This window comes from Ranitomeya imitator, chromosome 5 (genome assembly GCF_032444005.1).
Source record: "Ranitomeya imitator isolate aRanImi1 chromosome 5, aRanImi1.pri, whole genome shotgun sequence".
NCBI lineage: Eukaryota > Metazoa > Chordata > Amphibia > Anura > Dendrobatidae > Ranitomeya > Ranitomeya imitator.
In genome coordinates this window covers 24,686,171-24,704,135 of record NC_091286.1, presented here as the reverse complement: position 1 = coordinate 24,704,135, position 17,965 = coordinate 24,686,171, and the positions used below count along the sequence as shown (strand labels likewise).

The 17,965-nt window shown below is 41.9% G+C and overlaps 1 protein-coding gene across 1 annotated transcript in view; it reads left to right on the top strand.

The window, feature by feature from the left end:
- Positions 1-12,422, top strand: part of LOC138681161 (calpain-8-like) — a 51,801-nt gene extending 39,379 nt beyond the window's left edge. The window contains exons 12-20 of the mRNA XM_069768444.1: positions 1,656-1,692; positions 2,372-2,422; positions 3,441-3,504; positions 4,026-4,090; positions 7,806-7,874; positions 9,110-9,188; positions 9,611-9,727; positions 10,513-10,571; positions 12,156-12,422. Coding sequence (XP_069624545.1) covers positions 1,656-1,692; positions 2,372-2,422; positions 3,441-3,504; positions 4,026-4,090; positions 7,806-7,874; positions 9,110-9,188; positions 9,611-9,727; positions 10,513-10,571; positions 12,156-12,179 — 565 coding nt within the window. The 3' untranslated portion in view covers positions 12,180-12,422. The remainder of the gene's footprint in view (positions 1-1,655; positions 1,693-2,371; positions 2,423-3,440; positions 3,505-4,025; positions 4,091-7,805; positions 7,875-9,109; positions 9,189-9,610; positions 9,728-10,512; positions 10,572-12,155) is intronic.
- Positions 12,423-17,965: the final 5,543 nt, after the last annotated feature.

Sequence of the window (17,965 nt, the reverse complement as noted above, 5' to 3'; positions counted from 1 at the left end):
CCCCTCCTGCTTGCTGCCAATTCAGCTAAGATAAGTGTTTTCTTCATTTTTTTAGACACACTGCTGTGTGTTTATTTTCTGTGCTTATCTTGTTTCTATTTTGTCCCTCTTAGACTGTGCCTGATGTTTTTCTCAGTCTAGTTGGACTCGCTGGAGTCGCAGATATACTCTCCACATCTTTAGTTAGGTGGTGGAGTTTTTGTATTTTTCTGCTGTGGATATTTTGTAGTGTTTTATGCTGACCGCATAGTATCCTGTACTATCCTTTCCTATCTAGGTAGAAGTGGCCTCCTTTGCTTATCCCTGTTTTCTGTCTGTGTGTGTCTTTTCCTCTCCTACTCACAGTCATTATTTGTGGGGGGCTACCTCTCCTTTGGGGGTCTACTCTGAGGCAAGAGAGTTTTCCTATTTCCATCTTTAGGGATATTTAGTCCTTAGGCTGCGTCGAGGTGTCTAGGTCTGGTTAGGCACACCCCACGGTTACTTCTAGTTGCGGTGATAGGATCAGGGGTTGCGGTCAGTAAAGTTACCACTGCTCCAGCGAAGGTCATTTCATGCTGCTCCAAGGCCACCTGATCATAACATTCATCCTTCTTCTCCGCTAGATTTCTGAAACTTAACATGGACAAAACAGAATTCATCATCACGTGACCCCCCCCCCCAACGAACCTATCCATTACAGTACATGGCTACCCACTCTCCCCAGTCCCACAAGCTCGCTGCCTCGGGGTAATCCTTGACGCTGATCTCTCCTTCAAACCACATATCCAAGCCCTTTCCACTTCCTGCCCACTTCAACTCAAAAATATTTAATGAATCCGTACATTCCTCAACCAAGAATCTGCAAAAACCCTAGTCCATGCCCTCATCATCTCTCTCCTTGACTACTGCAACCTCCTGCTCTGTGGCCTCCCCTCTAACACTCTTGCACCCCTCCAATCTATTCTAAACTCTGCTGCCTGACTAATCCACCTGTCCTCCCGCTATTCCCCGGCCTCTCCCCTCTGTCAATCCCTTCACTGGCTCCCCATTGCCCAGAGACTCCAGTACAAAACCCTAACCATGACATACAAAGCCATCCACAACCTGTCTCCTCCATACATCTGTGACCTCGTCTCCCGGTACTTACCAACACGCAACCTCCGATCCTCACAAGATCTCCTTCACTACTCCCCTCTTATCTCCTCTTCCCACAATCGCATACAAGATTTCTTTCACTTATCACCCCTACTCTGGAACCCTCTACCACAACATATCAGACTCTCGCCTACCATCGAAACCTTCAAAAAAAACCTGAAGACCCACCTCTTCCGACAAGCCTACAACCTGCAGTAACCACTGATCGACCAAACCGCTGCACGACCAGCTCTACCCTCACCTACTGTATCCTCACCCATCCCTTGTAGATTGTGAGCCCTCGCGGGCAGGGTCCTCTCTCCTCCTGTACCAGTTATAACTTGTATTGTTTAAGATTATTGTACTTGTTTTTATTATGTATACCCCTCCTCACATGTAAAGCGCCATGGAATAAATGGCGCCATAACAAAAAATAATAATAATAATAAAGTGTGACCCCGGCCTTACCAGGAGTTAAGGTACATGGACACCTTTACATTTTATGGATAACTCTCCTGCTCTACTCTTTTTTAATTTAGGGAACCAGGGAACAGCACACTGACGGCTATATTTCAGGTAATATTGATATTTCTTGAATCAAACAACCTCTGTTGTCGCCACGCATCGAGGGACATTCTGAGACATTGTGTCTGCTCCAAATTAAATTGTAAAATCCAAGTACATGTACATAGAGAGAGCCACACTGAAATGCTTAGTATCAGAACAGAACCCCTTTATTCTATCATTTGGTCACTATTTATGTAGGTTAATAATAGTCATGCATCGTAACAATATAACTGGCTCAGCTTATCTATATAATTGATATTAGCATACATATAATTGGCTGAAGTGAACACTATTGACACCCAGCTTTTGGGTCTAGCAGTGGATCTCTCCTTGTTTTTTCTTCTCCGTTATCTCTAAGACTTTCCTAAACCCCCAACCCTTTACTTAGACTCCATCTTGCAAGGAAGGAGATCCACGTACAAAGAAACAAAAATGGAGTAAGGATAAATATAAATCCTGCTCTAACACCTCATATGGGATATTTGTAAGAAAATAGGAGATATTGTATGGTTCTATACAAATGGAGGAAGTCGGTGAAATCACCAGTGGGTTATCAATTAGTTCAGTCCTCAAGGAAGTTGATGGGTCGTCTAGACTGAATTCACTATGTGGACAGAGCTGCAGAATATCCTGCTGATATTACATGTGGGGAAATTCACATTATCTTTTTCTTCTAAATAATTTCCAGCCTGTCCTTACTCCAGAGACTGATTCTGAGTTTGACATTGTGAACGATGAGGTATCTATCTATCTATCTATCTATCTATCTATCTATCTATCTATCTATCTATCTATCTATCTACCTATCAATTATCTATCTATAGATCTATCTACTTATCAATTATCTATCTACTGTATCTCTATCTATCTATCTATCTATCTATCATCTATTATCTATCTATCTATCTATCAATCATGTATTATCTATCATCTCTCTATTATCTATCATCTATCTATCTATCTATCTATCTACTATCTTTCTATCTATCATCTATCAATTATCTATCATGTATTATCTATCTATTATCTATCATCTATTATCTATCTATTATCTATCATCTCTCTATTATCTATCATCTATCTATCTATCTATCTATCTACTATCTTTCTATCTATCATCTATCAATTATCTATCATGTATTATCTATCTATCTATCTACTATCTTTCAATCTATCATCTATCAATTATCTATCATGTATTATCTATCTATCTATCTATCTATTATCTATCTATCTATTATGTATCTATCTATCTATTATCTATCATCTATCTATCTATTATGTATCTATCTATATATCTATCTATCTATCAATTATCTATCTATCTATTATCTATCATCTATCTATCTATCAATTATCTATCTATTATCTATCTATCTATCTATCTATCTATCTATCAATTATCTATCTATCTATCTATTATCTATTATCTATCTATCTATGTATCTATTATCTATCTATCAATCAATCTATCAATTATCTATCTATCTATTATCTATCATCTATCAATTATCTATCTATCAATCTATCAATTATCTATCTATCTATTATCTATCATCTATCTATCTATCTATCTATCTATCTATCTATCTATCTATTATCTATCATCTATCTATCTATTATCTATCATCTATCTATCTATCTATCTATCTATCTATCTATCTATCTATCTATTATCTATCATCTATCTATCTATTATCTATCTATCTATCGCAGACCACTGTACAATACTACATTGCATTCTATATATTCTATAGTTACAGAAAGGTGAATTTGACGAGAATGACGTGAAGGACATGCTGAACAAGATGTTAGCAAAATGTAAGTTATGTGATGCCGGATGATTGTCTCTATTTCAAGGTGACTAAATATAACCCCAAACTGGCAAGTACAAGTGTACGTGACTATGACACTAGGAACCAACAGCCAAAGAAGAAGAACTATAGTGCCCTCCCCTACAGGACTTAATTGGCAGTGCCACTGGTAGCATGCATGCGACTTATGACACTTACACCAGTTACCGCCATCTTTAGTCACTAATATTGAGCAAATTGAAATATAAAGTCAATGCTAGGTGGTGACTAATGTTAGAAAGATTGAGGCACTGCATGATTTTTTTTTCTATTTGAGGTATTGTGGGCGCACATAATAGTGATTTAATAATGCTCACATGATCTGCTAAGCAGTGCCCAAATAATAATTCTATACAGTGACCGAATAACATACCGTATGGCTCCAAAATGACTGAAAAATGCTCATAGAATACCTGTGTATAAAGGCAGATTGGAGGTTGAGGTCCAAGGCTTCCTGTATAGACATAAATCACATGTGTCTGTGTGCAGATCCTGAGCTCAAGTCAGCTGGACTCACTATAAAAGCCGTCCAAGATCTGATCAAACTCATGGATGTATCCTTCTGAGGAAGAGTTTTGGTTTATTTGAACGCCCCTATGATTGAATATGATGGCTTGAAAAAGGTTTTAAGTCTTTGAAATGTGACAAAGTAAGAATAGGTTTTTTTTCTCAAAGGAAGATAAGAAGCTTAACTCCTTCCTAACACATGATGGGAGCGGGATTATTGATCGGGATTAATTTTGGCATCAAAGACTAATCCAACACAATATGTGGTAGATGACTGCTGTATTAAACAGCCAGCATATGCTTGTAACAAAGCGATCGGAGCTAAGATAAACTCTTATTTCTGCTATAAACTGTCACGACTCCCGGGTATTACTGCTCCTGGGAGAGCAGCGCGCCGCAGCATGGGAGCTGAAAGCAGAGCGGTGGGGGACTCACCGGGTAGCAAACAGGACCTGAACCATGTGACGGGGGTAGGAGGTGGTCGAGGACAGCGCCAGATGCCGGGGTGCAGAGGAGACGATATACACTGGAGAGTAGTTAAACGTGCCAAGATCAAAACCAGGAGATAACAAAGTAACCAAAGGGTGAGGTGGAGGGGTCAGAAAGGGAGTCAGAAAGGGAGTCAAAGGTCAGAAAGCCAACAGAACAAACAAGCAGAGTAAAGCAAGGAGGGCAAAAAAAGTAAACCGAGCACACGCTAAGTAGTCAGACACACAAACTAAACGAAAGTATAGCTGACAGGGAATCCTAGTCTGGAATGTGTATAAATACCCCTCCCAGATCCAAAGAGAGGCCAGCAATATTAACCATGAGAGAGCAGGACATGAACCTTTTAAATGCAGTTTCCAATCTCTGATAAGGCATTTAAAGTTTGCAACCTGGGGACGAACCTTACAATGCATCTATTGACCTCCAAGACAAGGCGATTTTGGGGTTATTGAGGGTTGATATGGCAGCCAGGGGGCCTGATGAAGATCACCATGCCTGCTATGTTGCTACTCCTATGAAGCTTCCATACGAGGTCATTCTTTATATTCTGCAAAATTGTTGTACTCAAATGTATGGAAAAAAACACACTTGTAAATAATGGTATGAAAATTTTCCTGCAGCACAGTTAGCTTCAATATGTGTACATATGGGGTAATTGGCTAATCATAGATATATAAGGTTCCTCTTAGTAGTGTGATGCCACCCCCAAAAGAAAGCAAATGCCAAAACGTACGTTGGGGTGTTTCTGGTTTTGGCACCACAGTCCTGCCCAGGTATTTTGCTCCATCTTGTTTTTACCCTGCTTAGATTTGTCTATGTCTGCTTATGTGATGGATTTGAGAATAACTATATACAAATTATGTGATTGGAAGAATTGACTTAGAGAAATTGGTAACTTCGATAGAACCATGTCTGCATCTACCTGTTAGCATTTTTTTTCCATGTGGTGCCGCATAGTGGTGTCCCACTTCTTTTACTTGTTTTTTAATCAGTGTTTTGTGATTTTTCTATTTTCAATAAGATTTTGATATCATTATTTACAAATGTGGTTCTTTTGGACATTTTCTATACGATCTATGTTGTTCTATGCATTGAACCGTTTGGTTTGTCCATGTCTAAGGTCTGTTTTGACTTATCCATTGGGGCATACTTGTACACTTGCAAAGGGACTGTGGACACAATTAAAAATTGTTGTACTGTAGTCTAAAAAATAAGTTTTCAAACAAGGGGAAAAAAATAAAATAAATGTTTAAAAAATATTTTTTAAAAATCAAATCACCCACTTCATTCAAAATAAAGATGTCTTTAAAAAAAAACAAAAAAACAATATATTTGATATTGCCAAATCTATAATAGTCCAGTCTATTAAAAAGTAAAAATATTTCACCCATATTTTAAATGCTGTATACTCAAGAATTGTTGGTTGTTTTTTTTTTTGCTGACTGCTCCTTAGTTAAAAAAAATAAAATAAAAGTAATCAAAACAATGTATGTACCCCAAAATAGATACCTGTCAAACAATCAACCTTGAAAGTACAAAAAAGGGAAGTCTTTAATTAGCACAAAGATTAATGACAATAAAAAAAACATAAACTGTGACTAATGATAATAAAAAAGACGACTTTATTAATTAATTTAAAAGGACATGAATAGAAGTTAGAAACTTGATGGAAAATATCAGAAGAAAAACCAGATGACGAGAATAAAAAAAAATCAGACTTGACAATTGACTACCTGTATAGAGGGGATAAAATACGTATGGATAAATATATAAATAACTTGGAATGAAAATATATCTTATAAGAATAGTAAATTGACTCAGTCAATCATTAGTCCCATCTTTTGGGGGATTTTTGCACCCCAAAATGGTATCAATAAAAACATTATATCGCCTCGTTAAGAACACATCCTCAAGCAGATCAGTTGGCAAAAAAAAAAAAAGTTACAGGTCTCAGAAAATGATGACTGAAAGCATTTTTTTTTTTAGAAATTTCTGAATTGTTCTCACGGGTAAAATAAAAAAACTACAAAAAGTAAATTTTGCTGTAATTATACCCACCTGAAAAATTATGTTGCCGAATCGTTTTTCCAGACCATGAATGCTGTAAAACTATTTCACACCTTCCTCCTAAAAAAGTAGAAAAAGGTTTTTTTGCACTTTTTCACCATACTTGAACATTTTAAAATTTTCTAGTGCAAAGTATGGTCAAATTAATGACGTGTGCTGCTGTATTTTGTTTGTACAATTAATGGAGTTATTCAAATCAAGCCTCAATATGGATACATAAATTTGAAAAAAAAAGAAGGTAACGTCGATTCTAGAGGTCGAGTGTTCAGCTATGTTCAAGTATTACATAACCTCAACCACAAAAATTGTCTATGCTTCGATTATAATAAATTGGGTAGAGTAGCACAGAGTAAAACATCCACACTTCGCTGAAGCTACGGCTGACCGCTAACAGGAACTGCCAGATCAGTTAAATACCTGAGCAATTATGGGAACTGGGAGCACCTGACGAGAGCTCAGCACCTCACAGTCTCAGATTGGACGTCCGAGCTGTCAATCAAAACACAGACAGACAGATCAGCACGCCCCTGCGCCAGACTGGACAACTGAGCTGTCAATCACTGCACAGACAGCTCAGCACTGAGCGGTAAAATTTTTACAGTATTATTCACATCTTGACATCCTTCCACTTCTGTATTTTGACCTCTGAGAGCTTCTTTCCATGAGATCACCACCCTTCTTGTGTTCTATTGTCAGAAAACTTCTCAATCTCCACAGTCACTGCCTGATAACTGCTTCAAAGCCCACTTGAGTGTTCATCAGTGACTAGGTTTGGTCGGACCCCTGTCCAGTCTCACAATAGATTTCCATTCACTCCTTGTACTCACTAATTAGAGACACTATAAATACCAGCTTTCATGGATGAGTGTTTAACCGATTTATCAAATGTACATATTCACCAAGATTTTATTGCAAAATAATCAAGCACTGACCCCAGGACTGCCCCAAAATTGGGGCTTATAATAACCACTTATGAGCGTTGCAGAATTATCCTTGCAAAATCGTGGTTCTGGCAAATACGAACCATTACTTATTGCCTCAAGAAATAGTCACTCAACGAATTAGCGCCACATGGCGTGGAAGGGCAACCTCAAGCTAAATTTTACTCACCAGTCCCAGTTTAGTTCTAGACTAATTTTAAGTAATGCCTTAAAATATTCTCTGTTTAACCGATGGAAAAAAAAACCTTAACTGAAGAGTATCCAGGTGGACAATAGTAAGACCTTGAGCGTAGATGAATTCAAGAAGACCTGGCTGAAGGTGGACAACTACTGGGTAATGATATTTTTTTCTTCTTTTTTGTTCATGTGGAGTCAAAAAACAGCATTTAAATAAATGTGGGTTTGTAAGAACACACGATTTTGATGCTACTTTGATGCAATATTTTATATCTTATTAGTGCATTTTTAATGTGTTCTTAATTATAATATGCTATGATGTAATATGCTGTGGATTTTTTTCGTGCTTTTTTAGGCAGCAAATATCTAGCCAAAAATTAATTTTAAAAAAGTGATTAAAAACAAAGGAACGATTAATGTGAGGAAAACACATCGAAGAATTGACATTTGTTTTTTTTTCTGCATTGGAAAAAAACCCATCAAACTATAGGTGTATTTTCTTATTCAAATGAATTTGAAGCTTGATGCAAACAAGTTGAAAAATAAAATTGAATGTGATAGCTCTGTCTTAAAAATCAATGTAAAAAAACTTATAAAAAAGCTAAGTTTTTTTCATATTTTGTTTACCCTGACTTTGCAAATGTGCAGAGCATGTGGTCTTTTTATCTGAACATATCAAAGATAGATAAAAAATAATGCAGAAATAAAGAAGCAATAAATGGATTAACACCTCTTTAAGTAAAAAAAAAAAAGTATGTTCTTAGAATAATATGTGAAAATTATGAAAGCTGCTTATTGGTCAGAACTGAGACTGAAAAATTTGTATCACAAGTAGGGTTGAGCGACTTTCACTTTTTAAGATCGAGTCGGGTTTCGCAAAACACGACTTTCTCAAAAGTCGAGTCGAGTGAAATCGGCCGATTACTGCGAAAAGTCGGGGATCCGACTGAAACACGAAACCCAATGCAAGTCAATGGGGATCACTCTCTCTCTCTCTCTCCCCTCCGACAGTGTAAAATCGCTACAACCAAAACGGTAAGATGGTGATTATACCCCCACCCCCTGTGACGCTGCAGAAAGCAAAACGAGACCTATGTCATCACGCTACCCACACTCCTTCATTGGCTGAAAAATGGCGGTTAAAGCATCATATGAAACGCGACTTTGGCGTGAAGATCGCCAACCGCATGGCCGATCCAACACTGGGATTGGCTCCGGTTTCACGAAACCCGACTTTGCAGAAAGTCGGCGACTTATGAAATTGACCGATCCGTTTCGCTCAACCCTAATCACAAGACTAAGTGAACGTCCCCTAAGATGATGAAGGCTATTCTCAGCTTACAGAAGACAATGGCTAATATTGAATATGATTCTGTTTCTTTTTCCTTTTAGCGCATTTTCCAGTCTGCGGATGATGACAAAAGTGCCACCCTTTCCGCCACAGAATTCCGAAATGCTTTGGAAAATTCAGGTACCCAACACTGTGCAATGAAATTAAAAAATCAGTGTATTATTTATGATTTATGAAGGTTTGTCCTGGGCAGGCCGTGAATAATGTGATCCCAGAAGACCCCTTTAAGATGCACTACATGTGTGGCATCTAAGACCCTTCATAATCTATGGCTACCAGCTCATGAGTTGGAAATACAACCTTCCTAAAGCCATGATGAAACTTTCTGAGGGTCTCAGCATGGTTTAATAAAGTGCAGTATATTCGCTCTATAAGAATGAGTCATACGATGTTTTATCATGGTTTTCGTGATCACGTCGGATATCGGACACTTCTACCATATTTACTACTGTGGTTAATCTTCCTGTTATATGTACTACATATTTGGATGTTCATCTTTGTTTCAGATGTTCATATTCTTTTCTTTTTTTCCTATTGTTCAGGCTTTAACTTTAATATCTCGATCCTGAATGCCATAGTGGATAAAGTCGGCCCTGACAGCCTGAAACTGGACTTTAATGTATTTATTTCCACCGTAGCAAATCTAGAGACCTTGTTCAGTGAGTGGCATAGTTGTTTTTCCATATAAACAGAGACGATTGGCGTTACATAGATGATGTCTTTCTCTTAAGGCTGAAGTTACAAATTGCTTTTACAGGACATTCCGTCTCCTTTAACAAACAGCGATTGACTGACATGTAGTACTACCTCTATAAACCATAGGCTATTTAACAGCTGTAGTATTATATTATAATGTGTCCCAGATGCAGTAGAAAACTATAATTCACACCTTACTTGCTGCAGAACATCATAATACAGGCCTCAGCTGCTGCAGAACATCATAATGCACATCTCAGCTACAGAGAAACATTATAGTATACAGTACATCTTGGTTCTGCAGAACCTCATAATATGTACTTTAGATACTGCTGACTTACTGTATCAAACAGATGTGGGTCCTTTAGAAAAGTCAATCAGCCAAACAGTGGACAATATTTTTCCCGAGGCCGATTTTACAGCTTATGGGGTGTCGTAGAAAACATATCTTTGGCAATCACATAGTACTAAAAAAAATAGGGAACATTTTAATAACTCATCTATTGCATTCATATTGGCCGGCAATTGTCCACTGGGCGTTCCGGGAGCACCGAAGTGCCCTAACTTTCTCTATTTTTCAGTGCCCATGTTTATAACAGGACGTATGTAGCTCTGGTGGTGAGAGAAATCTGCAGATAGATCCAGTTTAAAAAAATATGGAGCTTATCTGTTAGTAAATAGAGAAATCATGGTCGATCACATAACACATCAGTCTGATACTTACCGTTATATTACTATTTCCCTACAGAAATGTTTAACTTGATGAATCCTAATCAAGGAGGATCGATTAATCTGTCTTTAGATGAGGTGAGAAGAACAAATTCTGATACTAGTATTATATATTTTATGACAATTAGTTTCATCCATAGTGTCAGACTTCGAAGACATAGGCTCACCGGTACATTCACTAATTACATCTCAGATAAGACCTATCTCCATGAAGTTCAACCAAAGGATGTGATGGAAGGAAGAGGGAAGAAGTTCACATCAGCTCTTTGCTTCACAAGACAAAACTTCCATTAGCAGCTGGTCAGATATCTGTAACAACCTCTCCAGTGGTCTTTTGACGTGCTGTTCAAACCCGTACCTTGATGGGCCTGCTACATTCAGAGTGGTGGACCAACTGGCCATATTCAGTTGTTCGGTGGTTGGAGTACCAGTCGTAACGTAAAGTTAGTTGGCTTTGGAGGTCACAGGTTTCTTAGAAAGCGCCAAGATGAATTACAAAATAGAAGAAAATAGAGGAAGCCTCCTCACACATTTTTTTTTTGCTTGGAACGATTTGCAGTATTTTTTAGCCCAATTTCTTTCACAAATTATAGTAAATCTGCTGGGACACGTATAGCTCTTGGTCAAGTCTCCAAAGTGTATTAGAAAGTTGTAGAATGTGTCATATTACAATAACTAAGTGTTTGCTATAATACACTAGTAAATTCTTTTAAAAGGAATCTGTAATCAGAAAATATATTTTTTATATCAGATCTTTTTACTTGTATTTTTTCTTTAGATAATCAATGTGAATACTTTTCTGCCCAATGATGACAGAAGTATTCTAGGAGTAATACCTTTATTGGCTAACCAGAAAATAATATGTTTGCAAGATTTCAGAGCACAGTGGCTCCTTCTTCAGGCAATATTTTGTAATCTTGCCTGAAAAAGGAGCCACTGTGCTCTGAAAGCTTGCAAACATATTATTTTCTGGTTAGCCAATAAAGGTATCACTCTTAGAATACTTCTGTCATCATTGGGCAGAAAAGTATTCACATCAATTTTTCTGGCTAACACGGTACCACAATACAATTTGTTATTGTACATCATTCTTTAGATAATGAAATTTTGCAATTTTCACATTAAAATAACCATGACAGTAGATTCATGCTACCTGAGCCAATACTGCAGCCATGTATGTTTTATTTGGAAACTCTGTAGGATCCACCATTCACAATGAGTAAAGTGACAGTTCAGTTTTTCACATTCCCTTTACCTTTGCCCCAATCAGAGCATGATAGGAAAATACTTCTATATAAGTCAATGAGTCAGAGCCAGCCTAATACTGTTTATGGCCATGCGGCTGTGAATAAAAACAGGACATATGAGTCTATTAGGTGAAAATTTCAGAGTTTCAGAATTGTTTTCGATATAGAAAATGATATGGAAAAATATTTTCAAAAATTTAAAAATATATATTTATTGTTAAATCAGATTTACGCAATAGACACTTTTCTGACACATTGCCATTTAAGATTCAGAGTGATAACCGTAAGCCATGATAGGTGCTGAAATGTTACTGGATCCACTGTCAACTGAGCTGGGTGTTGATGGCACCGGTCAGGTGGTGATACTAACTACACCTCCAATGTAATTATGTTTATAATTTATCTTTTCTTACAGTGGCTTCTCACAAAAATGGCCTGAGAATGGACTCACAGCTACAATGATGAGAATGGACTCACAGCTACAATGATGAGAATGGACTCACAGCTACAATGATGAGAATGGACTCACAGCTACAATGATGAGAATGGACTCACAGCTACAATGATGAGAATTCAGGAAAGATGCTTCACCTAATATTTCAATAAGCATGCCCAATAAATCTTATTAAATTTTAGTGTAATCCAAAAAAATGAATATTTCAATAAATTCTGCTGAACATTCTCTTGAGTGATCTGAATGTCTTGTCATCATTGTTAGGTGTCAAATCGTTTTCTTGCTGGGACCAAAAATAGTTTACATATTTACACAATGACCAACTAAAATGGTCAATGACATGGGATATTCCTCCGCTCAACCACCAAATAATAAAACCATATTGTTTATTGGCAAAAAGTCCTTGATGGGTTCCGGCACCCACTGGTTACACCTTTTTCAGTATTATGATCCTCGTGAAGTGGTGAGCTCAAAACCATTACAGTTTCTTAAAATGGACAATGGTCTGAGATCTTTTAGTTTAGCATCAACTATGCTTTCTTAGAGACGTCTGAAAAGCTTAGATTTCTTAGCCTGGAATTAAAGGGCACCTGTCACCCCGAAAATCGCAGGTGAGGTAAGCCCACCGGCATCAGGGGCTTATCTAGAGCATTCTGTAATGCTGTAGATAAGCCCCCGATGTTACCTGAAAAAGGAGAAAAAGACGTTAGATTATACTCACCCAGGGGCGGTCCCGCTGCTGGTCTGGTCAGATGGGCGTCTCCGGTCCGCTGCGGCGCCTCCTATCTTCTTTCCATGACGTCCTCTTCTGATCTTCAGCCACGGCTCCGGCGCAGGCGTACTTTGCTCTGCCCTCTTGAGGGCAGACAAAGTACTGCAGTGCGCAGGCGCCGGGCCTCTGACCTTTCCGGCGCCTGCGCACTGCAGTACTATAATCTGCCCTCAAGAGGGCAGAGCAAAGTACGCCTGCGCCGGAGCCGTGGCTGAAGATCAGAAGAGGACGTCATAGGAGGTGCCGCAGCGGACCGGAGACGCCCATCTGACCTGACCAGCAGCGGGACCGCCCCTGGGTGAGTATAATATAACGTCTTTTTCTCCTTTTTCAGGTAACATCGGGGGCTTATCTACAGCATTACAGAATGCTGTAGATAAGCCCCTGATGCCGGTGGGCTTACCTCACCCGCGATTTTCGGGGTGACAGGTTCCCTTTAAGATTTAGCTAATCTTTACCAAGTCAGAGTTGGTGTTTTTTTCACTATTCCCTTTCACAGTCCGAATTCAAGTCAAATTTTCTTAAATCCACCATTTCTACAATTTAGGTAGCCTAAAAAGTGTAATACTGCAGTGTAGTGTAAAATAGACTGTTGGGTACCTCTGGTTACCATCCGTTTTCCCCCAGCCACCTAGCGGAATATTATTTGGACATTAAAAAGGCGACGTTCGCGTTACAGAACTCCATACATTTTCAATTGACTCCATGTGGAACTCAAAATATAATACACCTATTTTCCAAGCAATTAAAGGCTGATTAATTAGTCAATTTGCTTAAATTTTTTTTCTGTGAATCGAATTTTCAGGGGAAAGTCAGCAAAATTGGAAAATTAGAATTTTAAGGATAAGTTCAAACATGGCGTTTTTGCTGCGTTTTTTTGCTGTGATTTTTTATGCTATTTTTCAGCTGCTTTTTACAGTACCAGCAAAATCTATGAGGTGTCAGAAATCTCATGCACACACGTTGTTTTTTTTTGTGATCAGTATTTTGTGCTGTTTTTTTGGACATAGAACATGTCACTTCTTTCAGCGTTTTTTCAGCGTTTTCCACCCATTGACTTGAATGGGTGGTGAAAAAACGCTGCAAATACGCAGGTTGACTTTTCTTGCAGCGTATGTGCTGCAGAAAAGTCAAGGACAACCGGATGTGACCTCACACTCGGTTCTGCTACCTCTAGATGGCAGGCTGCATGATGCGTCCATACAGCCTGTCATCCAGCAGAGCAGACCCGAACCCCATGCACTTGAATGGGGGGCCCGACAATACAGTGTTTGATACACTGTCATATGCATGACAGCGCCGCAAACACCGCTTCTGATCCTCCTCGCCGTCAGAGAGCCGCAGTTCCCACGCTGTCAGAAGACAGCAGGAGCGCTCAGCTGTGATCGGAGGTATAAACTTTACCTCCGGTCACTGGTGTCAGGCAGGGCTGCCACTAGAAATTTCGGGGCCCCATACTGGCAAAATTTTCGGCCCCCTTGAAACTCCGCCCAGGCTCCACCCCAGCCCCGCCTCCAGGCTCCACCCCACGAACTGTCCACAGTCCCACCGCTCTCTCTTGGAAAATCTCCACTTCTCACCTATCACACATTAACAGTTCCCATCACCAGATCACACATATAGCCGGCAGCTTTTGTTTTGGCCAAAAGATTTTTTAAGCCGCCACCACAACAAGGTAGACACTTTTGGCTGGGCCCTACTCTACTGTAACCTACTAAATATTTGTTAAAATATGCAATACAATTTAGGTATATTTTTATTTTTTCAATTTTTAAAATGACCTATAATACTACATACAAGGAACAAATACCACAGCACTATGACCAGATGACATATTACCACCACAGTGATCGAATAATATAAAATACAAGGAACAAATACCGCTACACCATGACCAGACCACATATTACCACCACATCATGACCAGACCACATATTACCAACAATGACTGAATACTACAATACTGATCAGTAATAAAAAAAAAACCCACAATACTATCACCATCAGTGCCATTATGCACAGGAGATCTGTAATTAGTAAGCAGTGTCTGTGTACAGGTAATACAGTGATCACTGGTGACATTACACACAGGAGCTCTGTATATAATGTATAGATAATACAGTGATCACTGGTGACATTGTACACAGGACCTCTGTATATAGTATACAGTGTATAGTGTAAGTGTATAGGTAACACTGACTCACCAGTGACGTCTCTAGGTGAAGTCCTTCATCTTTCATCCAGCACAGACCGCCATCACTTTATCCAGCCAGGACTCGTCTCTGCAGGAAATAAAACAGTTATCTCGAGTTCCGCTTGTAGAACACATTACTTAATTTTCCCAACTTCTACATTACACCACATGAAGAAGGCAACATAGTATCACTCTACACAGTAACAGGACCGCCCCCCCATTTAAAACAGTATACTCAAAAAATAAAATAAATACATCACTGCAATAATAATATCCCTTAATTAGCCCCTATGGTAATATTCACCATCCTAGCCCCCGTGTGTCTCATTCCAGGCTCCAGCCATATGTTCTCCCATCCTGCCCTCATGAGTATCCATTCTGCCCCATATGATCTCCCCATCCTGCCCCATCTGTCTCCATCGTATCCATCCTGCCCCATCTGTCTCCAATCTTGCCCCATCTGTGTCCAGCACTCTGCCCCATCTCTGTCCAGCACTCTGCCCCATCTCTGTCCAGCACTCTGCCCCATCTCTGTCCAGCACTCTGCACCATCTCTGTCCAGCACTCTGCACCATCTCTGTCCAGCACTCTGCACCATCTCTGTCCAGCACTCTGCACCATCTCTGTCCAGCACTCTGCACCATCTCTGTCCAGCACTCTGCACCATCTCTGTCCAGCACTCTGCACCATCTCTGTCCAGCACTCTGCACCATCTCTGTCCAGCACTCTGCCCCATCTCTGTCCAGCACTCTGCCCCATCTCTGTCCAGCACTCTGCCCCATCTCTGTCCAGCACTCTGCACCATCTCTGTCCAGCACTCTGCACCATCTCTGTCCAGCACTCTGCACCATCTCTGTCCAGCACTCTGCACCATCTCTGTCCAGCACTCTGCACCATCTCTGTCCAGCACTCTGCCCCATCTCTGTCCAGCACTCTGCCCCATCTCTGTCCAGCACTCTGCCCCATCTCTGTCCAGCACTCTGCCCCATCTCTGTCCAGCACTCTGCCCCATCTCTGTCCAGCACTCTGCCCCATCTCTGTCCAGCACTCTGCCCCATCTCTGTCCAGCACTCTGCCCCATCTCTGTCCAGCACTCTGCCCCATCTCTGTCCAGCACTCTGCCCCATCTCTGTCCAGCACTCTGCCCCATCTCTGTCCAGCACTCTGCCCCATCTCTGTCCAGCACTCTGCCCCATCTCTGTCCAGCACTCTGCCCCATCTCTGTCCAGCACTCTGCCCCATCTCTGTCCAGCACTCTGCCCCGTGTCCAGCTTTCTGCCCCCCATGTGTCCAGCTTTCTGCCCCCCGTGTCCAGCTTTCTGCCCCCCCCCCGTGTCCAGCTTTCTGCCCCCCCTGTCCAGCTTTCTGCCCCCCCCCTGTCCAGCTTTCTGCCCCCCCCCGTGTCCAGCTTTCTGCCCCCCCCCCTGTGTCCAGCTTTCTGCCCCCCCCGTGTCCAGCTTTCTGCCCCCCCGTGTCCAGCTTTCTGCCCCCTCTGTGTCCAGCTTTCTGCCCCCCCGTGTCCAGCTTTACTGCCCCCTCTGTGTCCAGCTTTACTGCCCCCTCTGTGTCCAGATTTACTGCCCCGTGTCCAGCTTTACTGCCCCCTGTGTCCAGCTTTACTGCCCCGTGTCCAGCTTTACTGCCCCCTCTGTGTCCAGCTTTACTGCCCCCTCTGTGTCCAGCTTTACTGCCCCCTCTGTGTCCAGCCTTCTGCCCCCCGTGTCCAGCTTTACTGCCCCCCTGTGTCCAGCCTTCTGCCCCCCCTGTGTCCAGCTTTACTGCCCTTCTGTGTCCAGCGGCCTTCTGCCCCCCCCTGTGTCCAGCTTTACTGCCCCCCTGTGTCCAGCGGCCTTCTGCCCCCTCTGTGTCCAGCTTTACTGCCCCCATGTCCAGCCTTCTGCCCCGTGTCCAGCTTTACTGCCCCCTCTGTGTCCAACTTTACTGCCCCCTCTGTGTCCAGCCTTCTGCCCCCCCTGTGTCCAGCTTTACTGCCCCCCTGTGTCCAGCGGCCTTCTGCCCCCCCTGTGTCCAGCTTTACTGCCCTTCTGTGTCCAGCGGCCTTCTGCCCCCCCCCCTGTGTCCAGCTTTACTGCCCCCCTGTGTCCAGCGGCCTTCTGCCCCCTCTGTGTCCAGCTTTACTGCCCCCCTGTGTCCAGCCTTCTGCCCCGTGTCCAGCTTTACTGCCCCCTCTGTGTCCAGCTTTACTGCCCCCTCTGTGTCCAGCCTTCTGCCCCCCCTGTGTCCAGCTTTACTGCCCCCCTGTGTCCAGCCTTCTGCCCCCCCGTGTCCAGCTTTACTGCCCTTCTGTGTCCAGCGGCCTTCTGCCCCCCGTGTCCAGCTTTACTGCCCCCCTTGTGTCCAGCTTTACTGCCCCCCTGTGTCCAGCGGCCTTCTGCCCCCTCTGTGTCCAGCTTTACCGCCCCCATGTGTCCAGCCTTCTGCCCCGTGTCCAGCCTTCTGCCCCCCGTGTCCAGCGGCCTTCTGCCCCCCCCTGTGTCCAGCTGCCTTCTGCCCCCTCTGTGTCCAGCTGCCTTCTGCCCCCTCTGTGTCCAGCTTTACTGCCCCCGTGTCCAGCGGCCTTCTGCCCCCCTGTGTCCAGAGGCCTTCTGCCCCCTCTGTGTCCAGCCTTCTGCCCAAACCCCCCCCCCCCCGATCGCCGCTCTCAATAGAAAAAAAAAAAAAGTTCTACTTACCTGCCGCGCTCCTGATCTCTCCACGCAGCTGCACTGTGCACTCGCCGGCGACTGACAATGACGTCAGACGCCGGCGACATGCACGCTGCGGCTGGCGGCTGTTAACTATTGA